The 14,360-nt window shown below is 35.4% G+C and overlaps 1 protein-coding gene across 8 annotated transcripts in view; it reads left to right on the forward strand.

Moving 5' to 3' along the window:
• Positions 1–14,360, forward strand: part of LOC121731317 (polypyrimidine tract-binding protein 1) — a 468,460-nt gene that overhangs the window by 275,143 nt on the left and 178,957 nt on the right. For 3 of the 8 annotated variants that reach the window (XM_042120707.1, XM_042120711.1, XM_042120712.1), the window contains exon 1: positions 2,735–3,171. The exons of the other annotated variants lie outside the window; for them this stretch is intronic. In XM_042120707.1, the coding sequence (XP_041976641.1) occupies positions 3,169–3,171 (3 nt within the window). In that variant the 5' untranslated portion in view covers positions 2,735–3,168. Of the gene's footprint in view, positions 1–2,734; positions 3,172–14,360 lie in introns of those variants that run through there. 8 annotated transcript variants of the gene reach the window in all.

Here is a 14,360-nt window from a genome sequence, read left to right on the forward strand (position 1 = left end):
AAGGATCATATTATTGTTATAGCTATGTAGCTGCTACAGCTAAACGTAATAGAACCAGGAAATAGCAGCCATAATTGCGATCGGTAAATTATGAGGTACCTTTCTTGAGTAAGTTGGTACCTAAATTGGTTTGAACTTTGATTTTTTTACCTTTGGGCCCCAATTCTCGTAGCCTGTTACGGTAGTCAGGCTGTCCGACTCGCGTGTAGACGATTTGATTTCTATGTGAATAAGTCAGCGCGTTAACCTAAGTCAGATTCGATGTACGAAAATTGGACACGTGAACGCTTAAGGAAAACTTTTGGAATATTACGTTGTAGAGCTTTGCTATTATCAAATAAAATATATGTTTTAGGTACCAAGTTAGAAACCTGTACCAGTCAAGGTTATCGCTCAAAAGTAAAGTGTGTGTTATTTAAAACTAGATCCAAATAAAGTTACTACAGATCAATGAACTTGCATTAAAAAAGTAGAGTAGGCGCTTAAACCGTAGAAGCGACAAGTAGTAAGTAAATCAACATTTTAGAACACAACACCGTACGTCACATTTGACATTTCTTTCTTTTTTTTTATCTGAAATGAACGTTTAAAAAGTATTATACATTTTAACTCATTAGTAAGTTTACACGGGAATCGGGATAGACATTAACTAAAAACTTCTTGATTAAAAAAAAAAAACACTACTTTAGACTGGCTAGCAACTAGCAAGTTGCAACTTACGAAAAGGACTGAAATCCCACCAAAAACATTTCATGTAAAATGTTACCTCGACGACCAAGCACGCAGCAGGCCAAAAACGAAACATCAGCACAAAAATTCTACTAACTTTGCCGACAAGTGACAATACAGGTGTCATCAATGTTTATAGTAGGTAATGTCAAGATGGCAGATAGTTTGTATGAATAGTAGTGCAAATATGCCTTGCGGAAATTGGCACTACATTAATCCCAGTACGATGTTTAGCCTCTGTTTGTATAGCTTCGATTGTACAATACACAAATTGGTACTAATAATGTGATACCGTAGTTTTACTGTATTATAAAGTAAATATTATGCAGTTCTTTGCTAGAAAGTATATCTACACCATTTGTTAATGTGTATGGCATGTATTAGAAAACATGTCTTTCCTTTTTTATGGACAACATTTTTGAGGTCGCTTTGGCCTAAATCTGAAGTTTTTATAACTGCTACTGCGTCAAAATTGTTAACATAATAATTTAAAAACGTTCACGTTTTTTAAAATGGACACAGTAGTAAATATTTTTCCTTAATAGTTACTACTAATGGTATGGATAATCATGCTGGAGTTTACTTGAACATAAGTATTAATATACGAAAAATAGAGCTAACACAATATTTAACCAAGGTTTAATTTAACTATGACTGGCGCAATAGGGTCTTAGATTAATTACATAAATAGTAATATATAGCGGAAAGACAAACGGTATGCAAATTCTCGTTACATCTGTAACCAAACCATTGTCGATATGTACCATAGAGTAGATAGAGTATATGCTGACACCTACATTATAATAACTAATCTCATAAGACGCGGGGAAGTCTTCAAACACATGTCAGTTCGGCACCCCGTAATAACACCTACATACCGATGACAAGAATTAATTAACACTATCGGAAACACACACTGACAGACAGGTTAACAACTTAAGAGACAGTTGCATTAAGGTAAGTGACATATAATTTAATCTATTATTTTTATGTTAACATTTTAACCTAGTATTGTTACGGATGGTGTATATTTTTTGTACGCTAATGGTATCTTTTAAAGGAAATATAAAAAAAAAAACAACTGAAAATCTCATAAGAATTTTAATGCTACGTAGAGAATATTCTTAAGAATATTCAAACAATTTTTAAGTTTGTTTACGATTTCTAAATTACTTTAAAGACTTTTAAATTAATTCAAACATTCTGAACTAAGTACTTTGAACACTACAAATAAAGACTTAAAACTAACAGTGTGGTTCTCAGCGTCCGTAACAAGCGCGATGTAGGATCAGTTCGAAAACGTTGTCCAGCGCATTTTACCTGGAAAAGTAAATAGTATACGACGCTAAAAGGCGCTTAATGCCGCTAAGCGTATACAAAGGGCTTATATCGGTCGCGTCTTCTGATGTCGTCTAACGAGGAAAGGATCTCCAGGATCAATACAATTTCGTGGGGTCCAGTAATAGGACTCCTATGTAATCCTCGGTTTGCTTTAACATCACGACAGTTATTTGTGAAATTTCATATCTCTACAAATTAAAGAAAAATAGCCTTCATATTTTCCTTTGTAAGATAAGGGTTCGTTACCGTGAAGTATTAAGGTACAGAATGTTATTAAATTGTATCAACATTATATTTTTATTTAATTTTATACTCAGTTTTATTATTATTTCTATCTTAGTAAAGTGTATTATGAATATCGATGCCAAAAAAATCATAACGTTAAGCAATTGAACTGGCTGAAAAAGAAAAGTTTTCGTCGGAAAACTTTGTTTAAGCTTTACGAAGATGAGAAAAAATCGAATATCGAACGATTCGGCCGATACATAGCCGATGCATTTTGTTTATGGTGTTGACATAGAATTTGAAAAGTAAGGCAGCGGAGCGATGTCCAGCGGAGGCTGAGCGAGCGAGCGCAAGCGCCCAGGTGTGTCAGGTGGGCCCGCCCCTACGGCCCGCGCCCCGCGCTACCTGCCGCGCCGCTCAGTCCACCGCCACACGCCGGCCTGGCGACTTGTGCTCCGCGCACGCCGCCACTTTTCCACACTCGCGAGCCCCGCGCGTCGTTCTCGCTTCTCCCGTCCGCTCAGTTTCCCGCTCCCGAGCGCGACCCCCCCTCCCGATCCGAACCAACTTTTTCGAAGTTTCCGCGCGTTCGGAAACCGTCCGGTCGGCGGCGCGCGTGGCCGTCGAAAGTTCGGAGGTCGGCCGCGGATGCGGTCTTGAGAGACGAGTGAGTGGCCTCCGGGAGGCCGCGCCACGCTGTTCCCGCCGCAGCTCGGGTGCGTGTCATACGCGACGCCGTGCGCCTGCTGCCCGCCGCTGATCCTGCATCCTCAGCCGCTCCCGCTCCCGCTGCCTCTCCCGCTGCCCCTCGCATTCCCGTTCCGAGCCCTCGACTCCCAGCTCGCTAAACACCAGCGTCTGCTGCTCTCTAACATGGTGAGTGAACTGTTTCCCGCGCGATCCGGCCCGAAGATCCAGAGAGGTGGTGCGCTGTCGAAACATCAGATATAAACGCTCCGGCTCTCCGACTAGCGTGCGATAGCATCAGCTGTGCGCGCCGCTATCACACCACACACGACTGAATAAATAAACAATGTTTTATAGTCTCGCGCAAACGTAAACAGTATATTACATATTTAGAACGAAGCACGAACTTTTGATATGCTCACGAAAGTTTGTTCGAAGTTTCTGACTCTTAAATATTTCATACGCCACTACGTTTATTTCGAAGAAATCATTATTACGGGAAAAGCTCATTGTAAAGTAAGCGTATGGGTTAGTAATACGATTTAAATGTGTTCTTACTGTGAGAATAAGTGACATTTAACAGTAAAGTTCTAGGAAATTTGTGAGCTTTTTTATCACGTGTAATTTACGGAGCCTAATAAGCTTCTCGTGTCAAATATTGTATCCAATTTATACGAAATTTTAAACATATTATAACAATGTTAAAACTTAAAGCACATAAAGTTATAATAAATCGTAAACCGTAGTTAAAGTAGAAAGCGTTCGTTGTATACCGCGGCCGTGCGTCTATTTCTGTAACTGAAGAAACTTGTTTATAAATCGAGGTAGGTCATTATCTCGTTCCTACCACTCGGCTGAAGGTTCCTCAGCCATGAAAGTAAACGCTGATGACAGAAGTTTCACTCAAAACGAAAGTCGCATTAAACTTTTCTCATTAAGACCTCCCGTCAAAGGTACTATATAATTATTACCCATTTTTATATGTTTACTTCTGTAAATGTATTTTCCATTGACATCTATCACGCTTTCGAGAGGGTTCCGTACTCAAAACAAAAAAAAAAAACTCCCAAGCAGCTTGAAATATACAAAGTAGTAAAATTGCTAATTAAAAGAATAAGTTTAATCTAAATCTTAAGTCTGTGACCGAGTGGCTACTACAAAGTTAGTAGCCAGAGAACTCGTGAAATATAACTGAAAAGTTATGCGATCCTAGACAAAATTTAATTAGGTTCATTCTAGAAATATAATGTATGACGAATGAGTTTTATATGTTCGTCACGTTCCATTAAAATATTCAAAGTCGCGACAGAATAACGGTAAATAATTTTACCAGCACAATTAACAGTATAGGCGAGGTTCTCATGGAATACGTTTTATACACCGTCTTTGTATTCAACATAGTAAAGTTCCATCATATTTTCTTTGTAGAACAGTGCTAAATTTTTGGGTCACATTTGACGCAGGGTCTTTTGATTTCATTTTTTATGGCCGAATTCTTACTGTCTTTTTACTCAGATTTACCAATAAGTTGTTTTATTATGTTCAATGTTAAGTGTACAGTTGCGCTTCCAAAGCAAAGTTTAGGTCATAAATCCGGCCGTAAAAAATTTGACAAGCGTTTTCATATTTAACAAAAATATACACAGGTAAACTTAGCCTAATTCCACACTAAGATACTCAACATATCTCACTGCTCACAGCAATACATCTACGGCAAACCAGGTATGAATTATGATATCAGTTAATATTTTTTATTAGAAACTGTCGTAGCGTAGCTGGCGCGTCATTATATCATTTTCACCGCAATTTCGCTGGAAAGCCGCGACTCGGCGCGACCGCGCGAAACGGTATTCGCAACACAAGTATGCAGTTAATTGCATTCAAACAGCCAACGAGTATTAATTCCTATTCAACGATCGTCAAAAACCTCGGACGCGTGGGACGAAGGAATATTTCGGTTGACATTCTGAAATCGGTCGCGCTACTGTTTCACGATAGTAATGCAATTGATTATAATAACACATTTATATAACAAAGATAAATTGAAGACGTGAGTGGAAGAATCGAAGAAGTAACATTTCGTAACAAACGTACAATTACTCATTTTTTCCCTTATTATTTTCATAAAACTTGTAACTTGCCTGATTCATAACCTAGCTAATATATCTGGCTACACATAATATAATCCACATTTTTTCTATTTTAAATAATTTACAACTGGCCCTAAAGCCAAAACGGGAAGTTTTTTCATGTTACTTACCTTATTCTTCTACTCACGTCTTGAATTGTAAGGTACCATCGAGGAAATTGATTCCTAGGCAGTTGACGGACCTACGTCATTTGGTCGACTTGTCAATTTAATGTTAGCTGTGATCGGTCGGATGGCTTTGACTTAACGCGACCAAATTACTTAGGCCCGCCATCTGCCTATTAATCAACTTCTCTGATAGTACATTAAGGTACATCGAAATTCTAAATGCTGAGAACGCTAAAAATGCGTTTACGCATATCATTCAGCGCTAAATGAGCTGAGCCTATCTCACGATTCACGAAGGATTCTGAGAAACACACTAGCTAAAAGAGCTTTAGCAACAAATATGGCTAAAGTACAAGAAATGTTGCACGACATATTGGTTTCATAATACGGACTCATTTATGTGTAACTTCTATTTCAAAACAAAATATTCAAATCCTTACTGACTTCTACCTTCTGCGCTTCTTTAAAAATGTTAGTTTAAATTAATAAATTCAAGCAAAGTTACTCTACTTTAAAAGTTTCCATCGGAAATATAAAGCACGAATCACAACTAAACAATAGTTTTCATCAAGTAAACATTTCTAAGAAGATGTGCGAGGGGCCGCTAATTTTTGTTTTTGATTTTTAAATCATAAGCGAACTGCGACTACAAGGTACTGTTTTTAAGAAATGAGTGCACATAATATTATTATCTTTCAAATGATATTCTTATATTATTTTAATATAATATACTCGTAAAAACAAACAGTCCCGTGACTATTAAAAATATCAAGATCAAAAAACGTTTTTGTCCCGGTATGTAAAGTTTTATTGGTAGGTCGATATGCTAGAAAATTCACTTTAGAGATATTAATATTATTATTATTATGAGCATAAACTGTTCCAGTGCAGGGCAAAGGCCTCCCCCAAAAGGTATAAGGTTCTCATTATAAGTAACTTTAACATATTTTGTATCATTTTGTATGAATTATTTATTAAATAAAATTAATGTCCTTGGAAAACAAATTTCAGCTCTACATATTATTTCATAATCACACATAAATCAAGTCTCGGTATGCCAGTTAATAAATTGTATTTCCTCGTATTTTGTGTGTACCAAAAATTAAGTAGAATATGTCAAGTGTTCTTGATTATTTCAAGTCAATCCCAACGATCATTATATTTGCGGAAGCTCGTATCTCGAGAGCCAATTTTGTCCAGTGGCTGAGAGGACATATCTCTATACAATCATAAAAATTATTGTTATACAAAGCTAATAACTGCAACGAAGCCATTTTACTATTGCGTGTGTGTATTTTTTTGAGTATCATACCTATATTATTTTACAACAACTTTAATATAGAACTGGGACTTAAAATATGCCATTGTAATTTAAACAAAACTTTTCTCATCACTTTTAATATAAACAGACATCTATGGTACTTAAGGTAAATCTGGTTAAAGTAACCATTGGCCGCTTTCGCCCATATCTTGGGCCCGTACTAAATAATATAAGGTCATTGTGCTGGCGTACGAACCGGAACGCTCATAGACCAACATATTATAGTAAGTAAAAAACAGACATTTATTTAGTTTCGAATCATTATAAAACCACCCGAGGCTTTTCAAACAATTTTGCTAACGAAATTAAATTGATTTTGAAAAATTTATCGCGATTTTATTAATTAATGCAAAATTCTATTACGGAATCTACCGATGTGAATAAATTCGTGAAAATTTTAGTTGGCAACATTTTTTATTAATAGGCACAACGCTTAGGTAAAACAAAAATAAAATATAAATTTACTAAATATTATTCCGAGCCCTGATTCATGGCAATATAACTTGCAGAAAAATAATAATATTGTGTAGAGTTAAGTCCCGCAGTAGAGGTAGTCAAGAATTTTCTTCTGAAAATATTTACCTTGATACTATGTAGATAATTTGATGGGTAGTTAGCTATATTGAGTATTTTGTATTGTATGCGTTTTGCATTTACTGAAATATTTCTTATTTGGAACAATAAAAACCCCGCTCGTTGATTCCAAAGTAGTGGTATAAGAAGCTAGACATTCTTAGAATGTCGTTATGTTGCCAACTTGGTATAAATGGCCTATCCGCTCTGTATAATCCCTAATAAATTTAACGTAAAGAATTCCGCCTTTTAGCATAAAATATCTTTTTTGGGTTCAGTACCCAAAGGGTAAAAATGGGACCCTATTACTTACTAAGACTTCGATGTCTGTCCGTCTGTCTCCAGGCTACAGCCTGTGTATGTGTATATCTGTTGCCGCTATAACAACAACTACTAAAAACAAAATAAAATTAATATTTAAGGGTCCCATATAACAAACGTGATTTTTTTGCTATAATTTTCTCGATATCAATAATGGCTATAGCTGCACTTGAATTTTTTACAAAATCCTTCATTATATTTGTACTTTAATAATTGATAACAAAATTAAAGTAAAATAAATATTTAAGGGGGTCTCCCATTCAAAATCACATTTTTGGGCTATTTTTGCTCTATAATGGTACGGAACCCTTCGCGCGCGAGTCCGACTCGCGCTTGGCCGATTTTTTATAAATATTTATGGCAAGTTTACTGAAACGTTTATTTTCACCTTCTTAATTTCACAGTCACTTAGGAATAGATTAAATAAATGAAGTGTATTTCTTATGCAATTACCAGTAAATTATAGCCTTTGTAATCTAGTGCATAAAAATATAAAATCTAGCTAAACACTAGACTAGAATAACATACAGTAACACTAGAGTGGAGATTTATAGGAAATCAGGTAGCTGGAGTCTAAATATTGATATGTGATAACTTAGTGACAGCTCAGATAAAATATAACACTTAAGATTACGTCCTATTTATAATTTACTTCTAATTTAACAAAAGTGGCGTTAAGCAGTTGAAATTATTATGATAATTTTTAACTAACAAGTTAGGCGTAATTAAGAATTTTTGATAATATTTTTATGATTATGTTAATTTGTGTAATCGTTAGTAAAATTGTTACAATATCATACTTTTTTGGCAAGACGTTAAATACGTGATTATTGTGATAGTAAAGTCTCGCTTCTATTCAGGCATTTCAAAAAGTGGAGCTCATAGTAACTTCTTATCATTAGATACACAAATACCTACATATTAATAAACGTAAACTCATGTCGGCTTGTCTTGTCACATTTAAATTGCTAAGTCAATTTTGATAAAATTAGGTTTGGAAAAACTTTGGGTCCTTGAAAAATTATAAATATACTTTTATCTAGAAGAACGTGTCATTTCTTTCGGCTACTTTCGCTGCAACGTACTAGCAACATCTAAATAACAATTAATTTTAAATTTTGTTAGTCGCTAAAACTCGAGAACGGCTGAACCGATTTAGCTAATCTTAGTCTTGGAATGTTCGTGGATGTCCAGGGAAGGTTTATATTAGAAGGAAAGTGATACGAAGTTTACCGGATCATCTAGTCCATAGGAAAGTGTGTCTGTTTATCTGTTACCTCTTCACGCCCAAACCGCTGAACCGATTTTGCTGAAACATGGTATGGGGATACTTTGAGTCCCGGAAAAGACTAATTTTTATTCCGGATAAATGTCCGGTTCCCGCGCGATAAACGAGTCTCTGAGATCTGGCGCATCTAGTTTTATATAAAAATCAAATATGCACATAAGAAATTGTCAGCAATACGGTTCCAGACGTCAGATGGGGTAACGAAATTTTTCTCTCTAATTACTGAGTGTCAGGGCGATTGTGCAGGAAATGCGGCGCACAAAGAAGTCTGCGACGTTCATTAATAACATCTTTCTAACTGCACTCCCCCTGAATAAAACTTGTGGTTCTTGTTGTTGGTGTCTTATTTTTGCCCGTCAAGTCTTAGGTCAGTCCGTATGTGCTACCGTAGCGCCTTAACTTACAAGATTTTTATGAATTATTGTCCTAATGAATCAAATATGAGGCTTTATATTAAACGTAGTCGAGTATTTCAACGTTTCATAGTTTTTCTAGTCCCTACTGCTTATTTTAACTGCGTCGTAAAAATGTATTCTCTACATGTAAAAATCGACTTTACGCAAAGAACGCGAATAAAAATTTACGTTCATTATTATTTTCTTACAGTGAAAGCATTAAATAAAATATGTCTAAGCGTCTTTTATATTTTTCATTTGACGATTCTAACAAAGGCTGTCTACTTGGGCGTTAGAAATTCTTTATAAAATACACGACGTTAACGATAGGGCGGAGAAGGTTCTTCTCCCTTTATAAAGCAGGTAATGAAAAAAATGTACTAGTTCACCATGACTCGGCTGAAGTTTATTATTCCCTAGTGTGACGTGTTTTCCCGCTTTCCTTCGTCTTGTGCTGTAAATTAGCGATTAATTGACATAACGTTTTAGAAAATACAGTAAGCTTTATAAGCCTTTTTTTACTTTCTAATATTTTAATTTGCAGTATTTTTTTTTTAGTTTTGGTAAATATTTAAGTTGAGTTAACGGTTCTATTCTATTAACAGACATACAGACGAGACAGACACACTTTCGCATTTATAATATTAGTATGGATAGTATGGATAAGCATTCTTACATTTTTAATTCACTGAGGAGGACTTTAATAAAAAGAAGAAGAAGACATAATGTCAATTCGACAGCTGCTTCGCATCCACGCCCCATGTCATCTAAATGGCACAAGATACTTGTAGGTCTGCATCATTGCTGTCAGATTCTTAAGATTATAGATTAAGTGTAATAAAACAGCATTCATTAAAATTTCTGGCGTTTAATAGAGCCATAAATAGTAAGCGCGATATCTCAAATACGATATTTCCGATATTAACCGTTATTGCATCGTAAACTAATACCGCAGTAAATGGCTGAGCATTTGAATATTCTCTGTGGAGCCGCACTTAGTGGTTACGCTTTTTATACACCATTAAATGAAATGTATTTTATTATTTACTAAATAGTCATGGACTTGGCTAGGTGTACTTAAAATAGTGGTAATATAGAAGTTCAATATTAAAATAATTATGTCAATTAAGAGTCACTGATGTCTTGTCTCACTTAAGTTAAAAAAAGATAGAAAATATGCAAAATTTGAATTCAAGCGTTACTTCCAAGGTTAGTAGAATATCATAGTCTTCATACATTACTAAAAGTTTCTCGTGCCTCGAGCCCTTAAAAACATAATATTTCAACATGAACACTGAACAGTATGTACTGTGTTGAAGTAAATAATTGAACCTTATAGGTACCATATTATTATATTTACTAATATTATAATTCTGAAGAGTTTGTTTGTTTGAACGCGCTAATCTCAGGAACTACTGGTCCAATTTGAAAAATTCTTTTCGTTTAAGATAGCCCATTTATCGAGAAAGGCTAAAGGCTATATTTTATCACGCTAAGAGTAATAGGGACGAAGAAATATAGGAAAATGTGAAAAAAACGGGGAATTTTTTTTGAAAGGTCTTATCTCACGAACTACTGGAGCAATTTTCTTGTTATTTGGCACAGATAAGAATTAGACCACGTGAAGGATCATAGCCCCTATGGGCTATGATCCGTATTGACTAATTTGTCTGTGAAACATCTAATTTACGCGAGCGAAGCCGCGCGGAACGTCTAGTTATTAATACACGAGAAAAACTTTTCATACGTTTCCTAGCGATATAATATAAAGTAGTTTTAGTTTTAAACTAGTTATTCTGTAAAGAAGGTCAACCTGCAATTGTCCATAAGTTGTAGAACAATAGACGCGGCGTCCAGACTCCAGGAATAGCCGTAGAAAAACAAACACCGACACAAGCCGGTATAGTAACCGCGAGTAAAGCTTTGGTTCTTTACTTTTTCTTTGCTTTACCCGCGCTCATGTATTCCGCGCGATAAGTATTTTGTAGAATTTTTGTTATGATCAATTTTAGCTATTAAGAAATTCTAAAAGTAGATAATATAGTACATCCGAAATTATAAAATATGTTATTTATCGTTAGTTAAGAGCCCATATGACCCTAACTTGACTACATACTTTAACCTAGATCTCAAAATCTGTAAGGTCTAGAAAACTGATTTTTTGACACAAGTAACTTCAGTTCATAAAGATTAAATGCTCAAGACGAAAACACGATTACTCAAAAAATGCTCGATAGTTTCTTTTTTACAAAAAACCTTGTTTTAGACACATTTTTGCTTGGATCTTCGAAGTTGTCTTTTCTTTAATATTTTTTAATATCTAAAAAGGTATTGATAAAACCTAAATTTGCTCAAAACACTTTTTTCATAATCATTATAGTTCGTCTTTTATTCAAGTAAAACTAACTCGGCGATGATTCCGCGCCGTCCTTTTTCACCTGGCATATGAAAGACGGGCGTGAGTGTGAAGAGAGGAGGACGATGTTTGATTTTTAGAGTCAGGTGAGCTCTTAATGACTAATAATTCGTACAGAAAATAGAAAATATATCCGTACTTACTAAAATCACAGAATAGATAATAGTATACTAATATTATAAATTAACTCTGTTTGTTACCTTTTCCGATTTAGATGTTCATGGAAATTGCATTTGTTGATTAGTATATTTTTTGAGTTACTTTCTTTGCGTAGTTTTTTGCAGTTTTATGGCGACGCCTTGATAATTTGGCTGTAGCGATATCGATTTTTCTCAGCAATGACTAAAGCTAAGAAATTAAAGTTAATTATCAGTATTCATCATGTCTTTGTGTTTGAATTACCCATAGCATAACACGATTGCTCAACTTTTATAACACGCAATAATCAATCAAAAATACCTCTGTAAAAAAAGGGATTCTAATTTTGCCAACAGAGGATGTGATTTAAACTTCTAAAATTTGTACATAGATTGGTTCAAGCATACACTTTAATTTGCATAGCTTATATGAAATGTATTTATGGTTTTTAAATTACGCGACAAAAACCATTTTGTCGCTTACGCCCTTTCCATTTCTTGTTTTCTACGAGCAAAAACAAGCAGTCTATAACATATTCAACACGGTTTTTAGGGTTCCGTATTTACTTTAACGCGGCGTCACCTTAAGCAGGTAGCGAAATTCTGTACATCAGCTATTTCTCCTCTCATAAATCTATATTTCAAATACTCGCAATATAAAACGAAACGTCACAATGCCACCAAAATCAATGCCTATTGCCTGCATTGAATGCCACTCGAAAGGTAAAAATCCGAGCCAGTCCGTCACATCAATCGAGCAACTATTCACGAAAAATAAACAATGATAAGCTAAAAATGGAATTCGAATATCAAAGTCGCGCGGCAAAACGAAAAAGAAACGCTTTCTGAACGCACCTGAAACTGCATAAGGCGGATGTATGAGTACAATAGTGTTACGTACCAGGGCATGACCGAGGCTATAGTCGAGTGCTCGCATATCGATACTAGTTTTACAGTTGCATCTATCATCAATCAGAAATCTTTATGGTAGGATAAAAAATCATACTTTTGCAAGTAAAGGAAATGTTGCTTGACATTTTGGTTGCAATTTATTTCTCCAAAATCCAGAATAAAGGATACGTGCGCAGATATTTGCCGGTCGCGCGGGAACCGCAAATCTTCACGAAATAAAAACTATGCTATGTCATTTTCGAAACTAAAAGTATCTCTGTTCATATCTAAGATAGGAAAACTCTCGCATTTATAATGATGTTAACATGGCTTATGAGTAAAAGAAGGTCTTTTATGCGTTATAGTTTCCTAAATGCGAGCTTATTGAGAAATATGTGAATCGCTTTTTTATGACATAGTATGAAAGGTAATGCTAAAACGACGGGAAATCCTAAAATGTTCTATGCAAACAAAATGACGTTATTACATAGGCGATAGACTCTATAACGGTCATGTGCTAATGTAAGCAAATTGCCGTCGCTGCCTTCGACGTCCGGCCGCGGCTATCATTTCCAAGATAAGCGCTTAAAAGCCCCGCGAAAAACGCTTTCAGAAGGCGACTATTACCGTACACTTTTCCTTTTTAAAGGTTTTATGTACCGGGCAATTTGAGATCCGAAAGAAGCTTTATGTGCTATGACTTCTCGATTCTAGGGTGATTCTAGGTATTAATTTTCTAATGAATCTTATTCAAGACTCACGACCTTTTGTGTGTATTTAATTTTGAGTAAAACGTTACGTTACTTAAGGAGATCGAGTAATACACTTAATCTAACCAATAAAAATAACGAGATGAAGGAGGTCTTTACGAGTAAAATACATCAATTTCATCAAGTTAGATGTTTAAATTTTGTCGATGCGTATTTACCGACATCGACCCGGGCAGAAATATAATCAAATTACTTTGACGAGATGTTTGAGGGCTGAAAAGTCGGCAAAAATTCTTGTACAAAGAGTTTTTGTAAGAAACGCGGCGAATTTAAAAAAAAAAACCTAATTTACTGCTTCCAGTTCCAAGACTTAAGAGTCCGGGTGCCATCGCAGTTCTCATACAAACGTAATACCAAGATAATTTCCCATACGAGAATATTTACCATATTTCAGTTATTATTCAGCTTAGGTTCCTGTTTTGTACAGATACAGTACAGTATACAGTACCTGATTCACTGCTAATTATTTACATACTAAATTGTGATCGTTCCTATTTTTTGGTATGTAAATATTTTGCAGTGAATCTTTGTACAGGAACCTAGGTAATTACTATCTTAAGCTGAATAATAACTCAAATAATATGGTAAATATTCTCGTATGGGAAATTATCTTGGTATTATGTTTGTATGACAACTACGATAGCACCCGGACTCTTAACCGATTTTCATTAACGATAATGTTACGATTCGAAGATCTGGCGATACTATATTTGAAAAATTAGTGCTCACTATTTTTAATATAAGTACTAAGTAGCCATGTCTGTTAAATACAGTAGGTACACAGAATTCTAGGTACATTACAAAAAACCTATTTCAGCTTACAAAACCGCAATGCAAATGCGTTCACATTTCTATAGCTATAATATCCGCTTTACAAAAGTGACGCGGAAGAATTATTCTAGCTTAGATTCTCTAGAGAGAATTTCTTTGTGCGGGCCGGGTGAAGGCGAGCGCGGGGGAAAGTGTGGGGGGGCGGGGGGAGGGGTACTTGCAATGCACTTGCCCCGGT

Source organism: Aricia agestis, chromosome 10 (assembly GCF_905147365.1).
Source record: "Aricia agestis chromosome 10, ilAriAges1.1, whole genome shotgun sequence".
NCBI classification, from domain to species: Eukaryota; Metazoa; Arthropoda; class Insecta; order Lepidoptera; family Lycaenidae; genus Aricia; species Aricia agestis.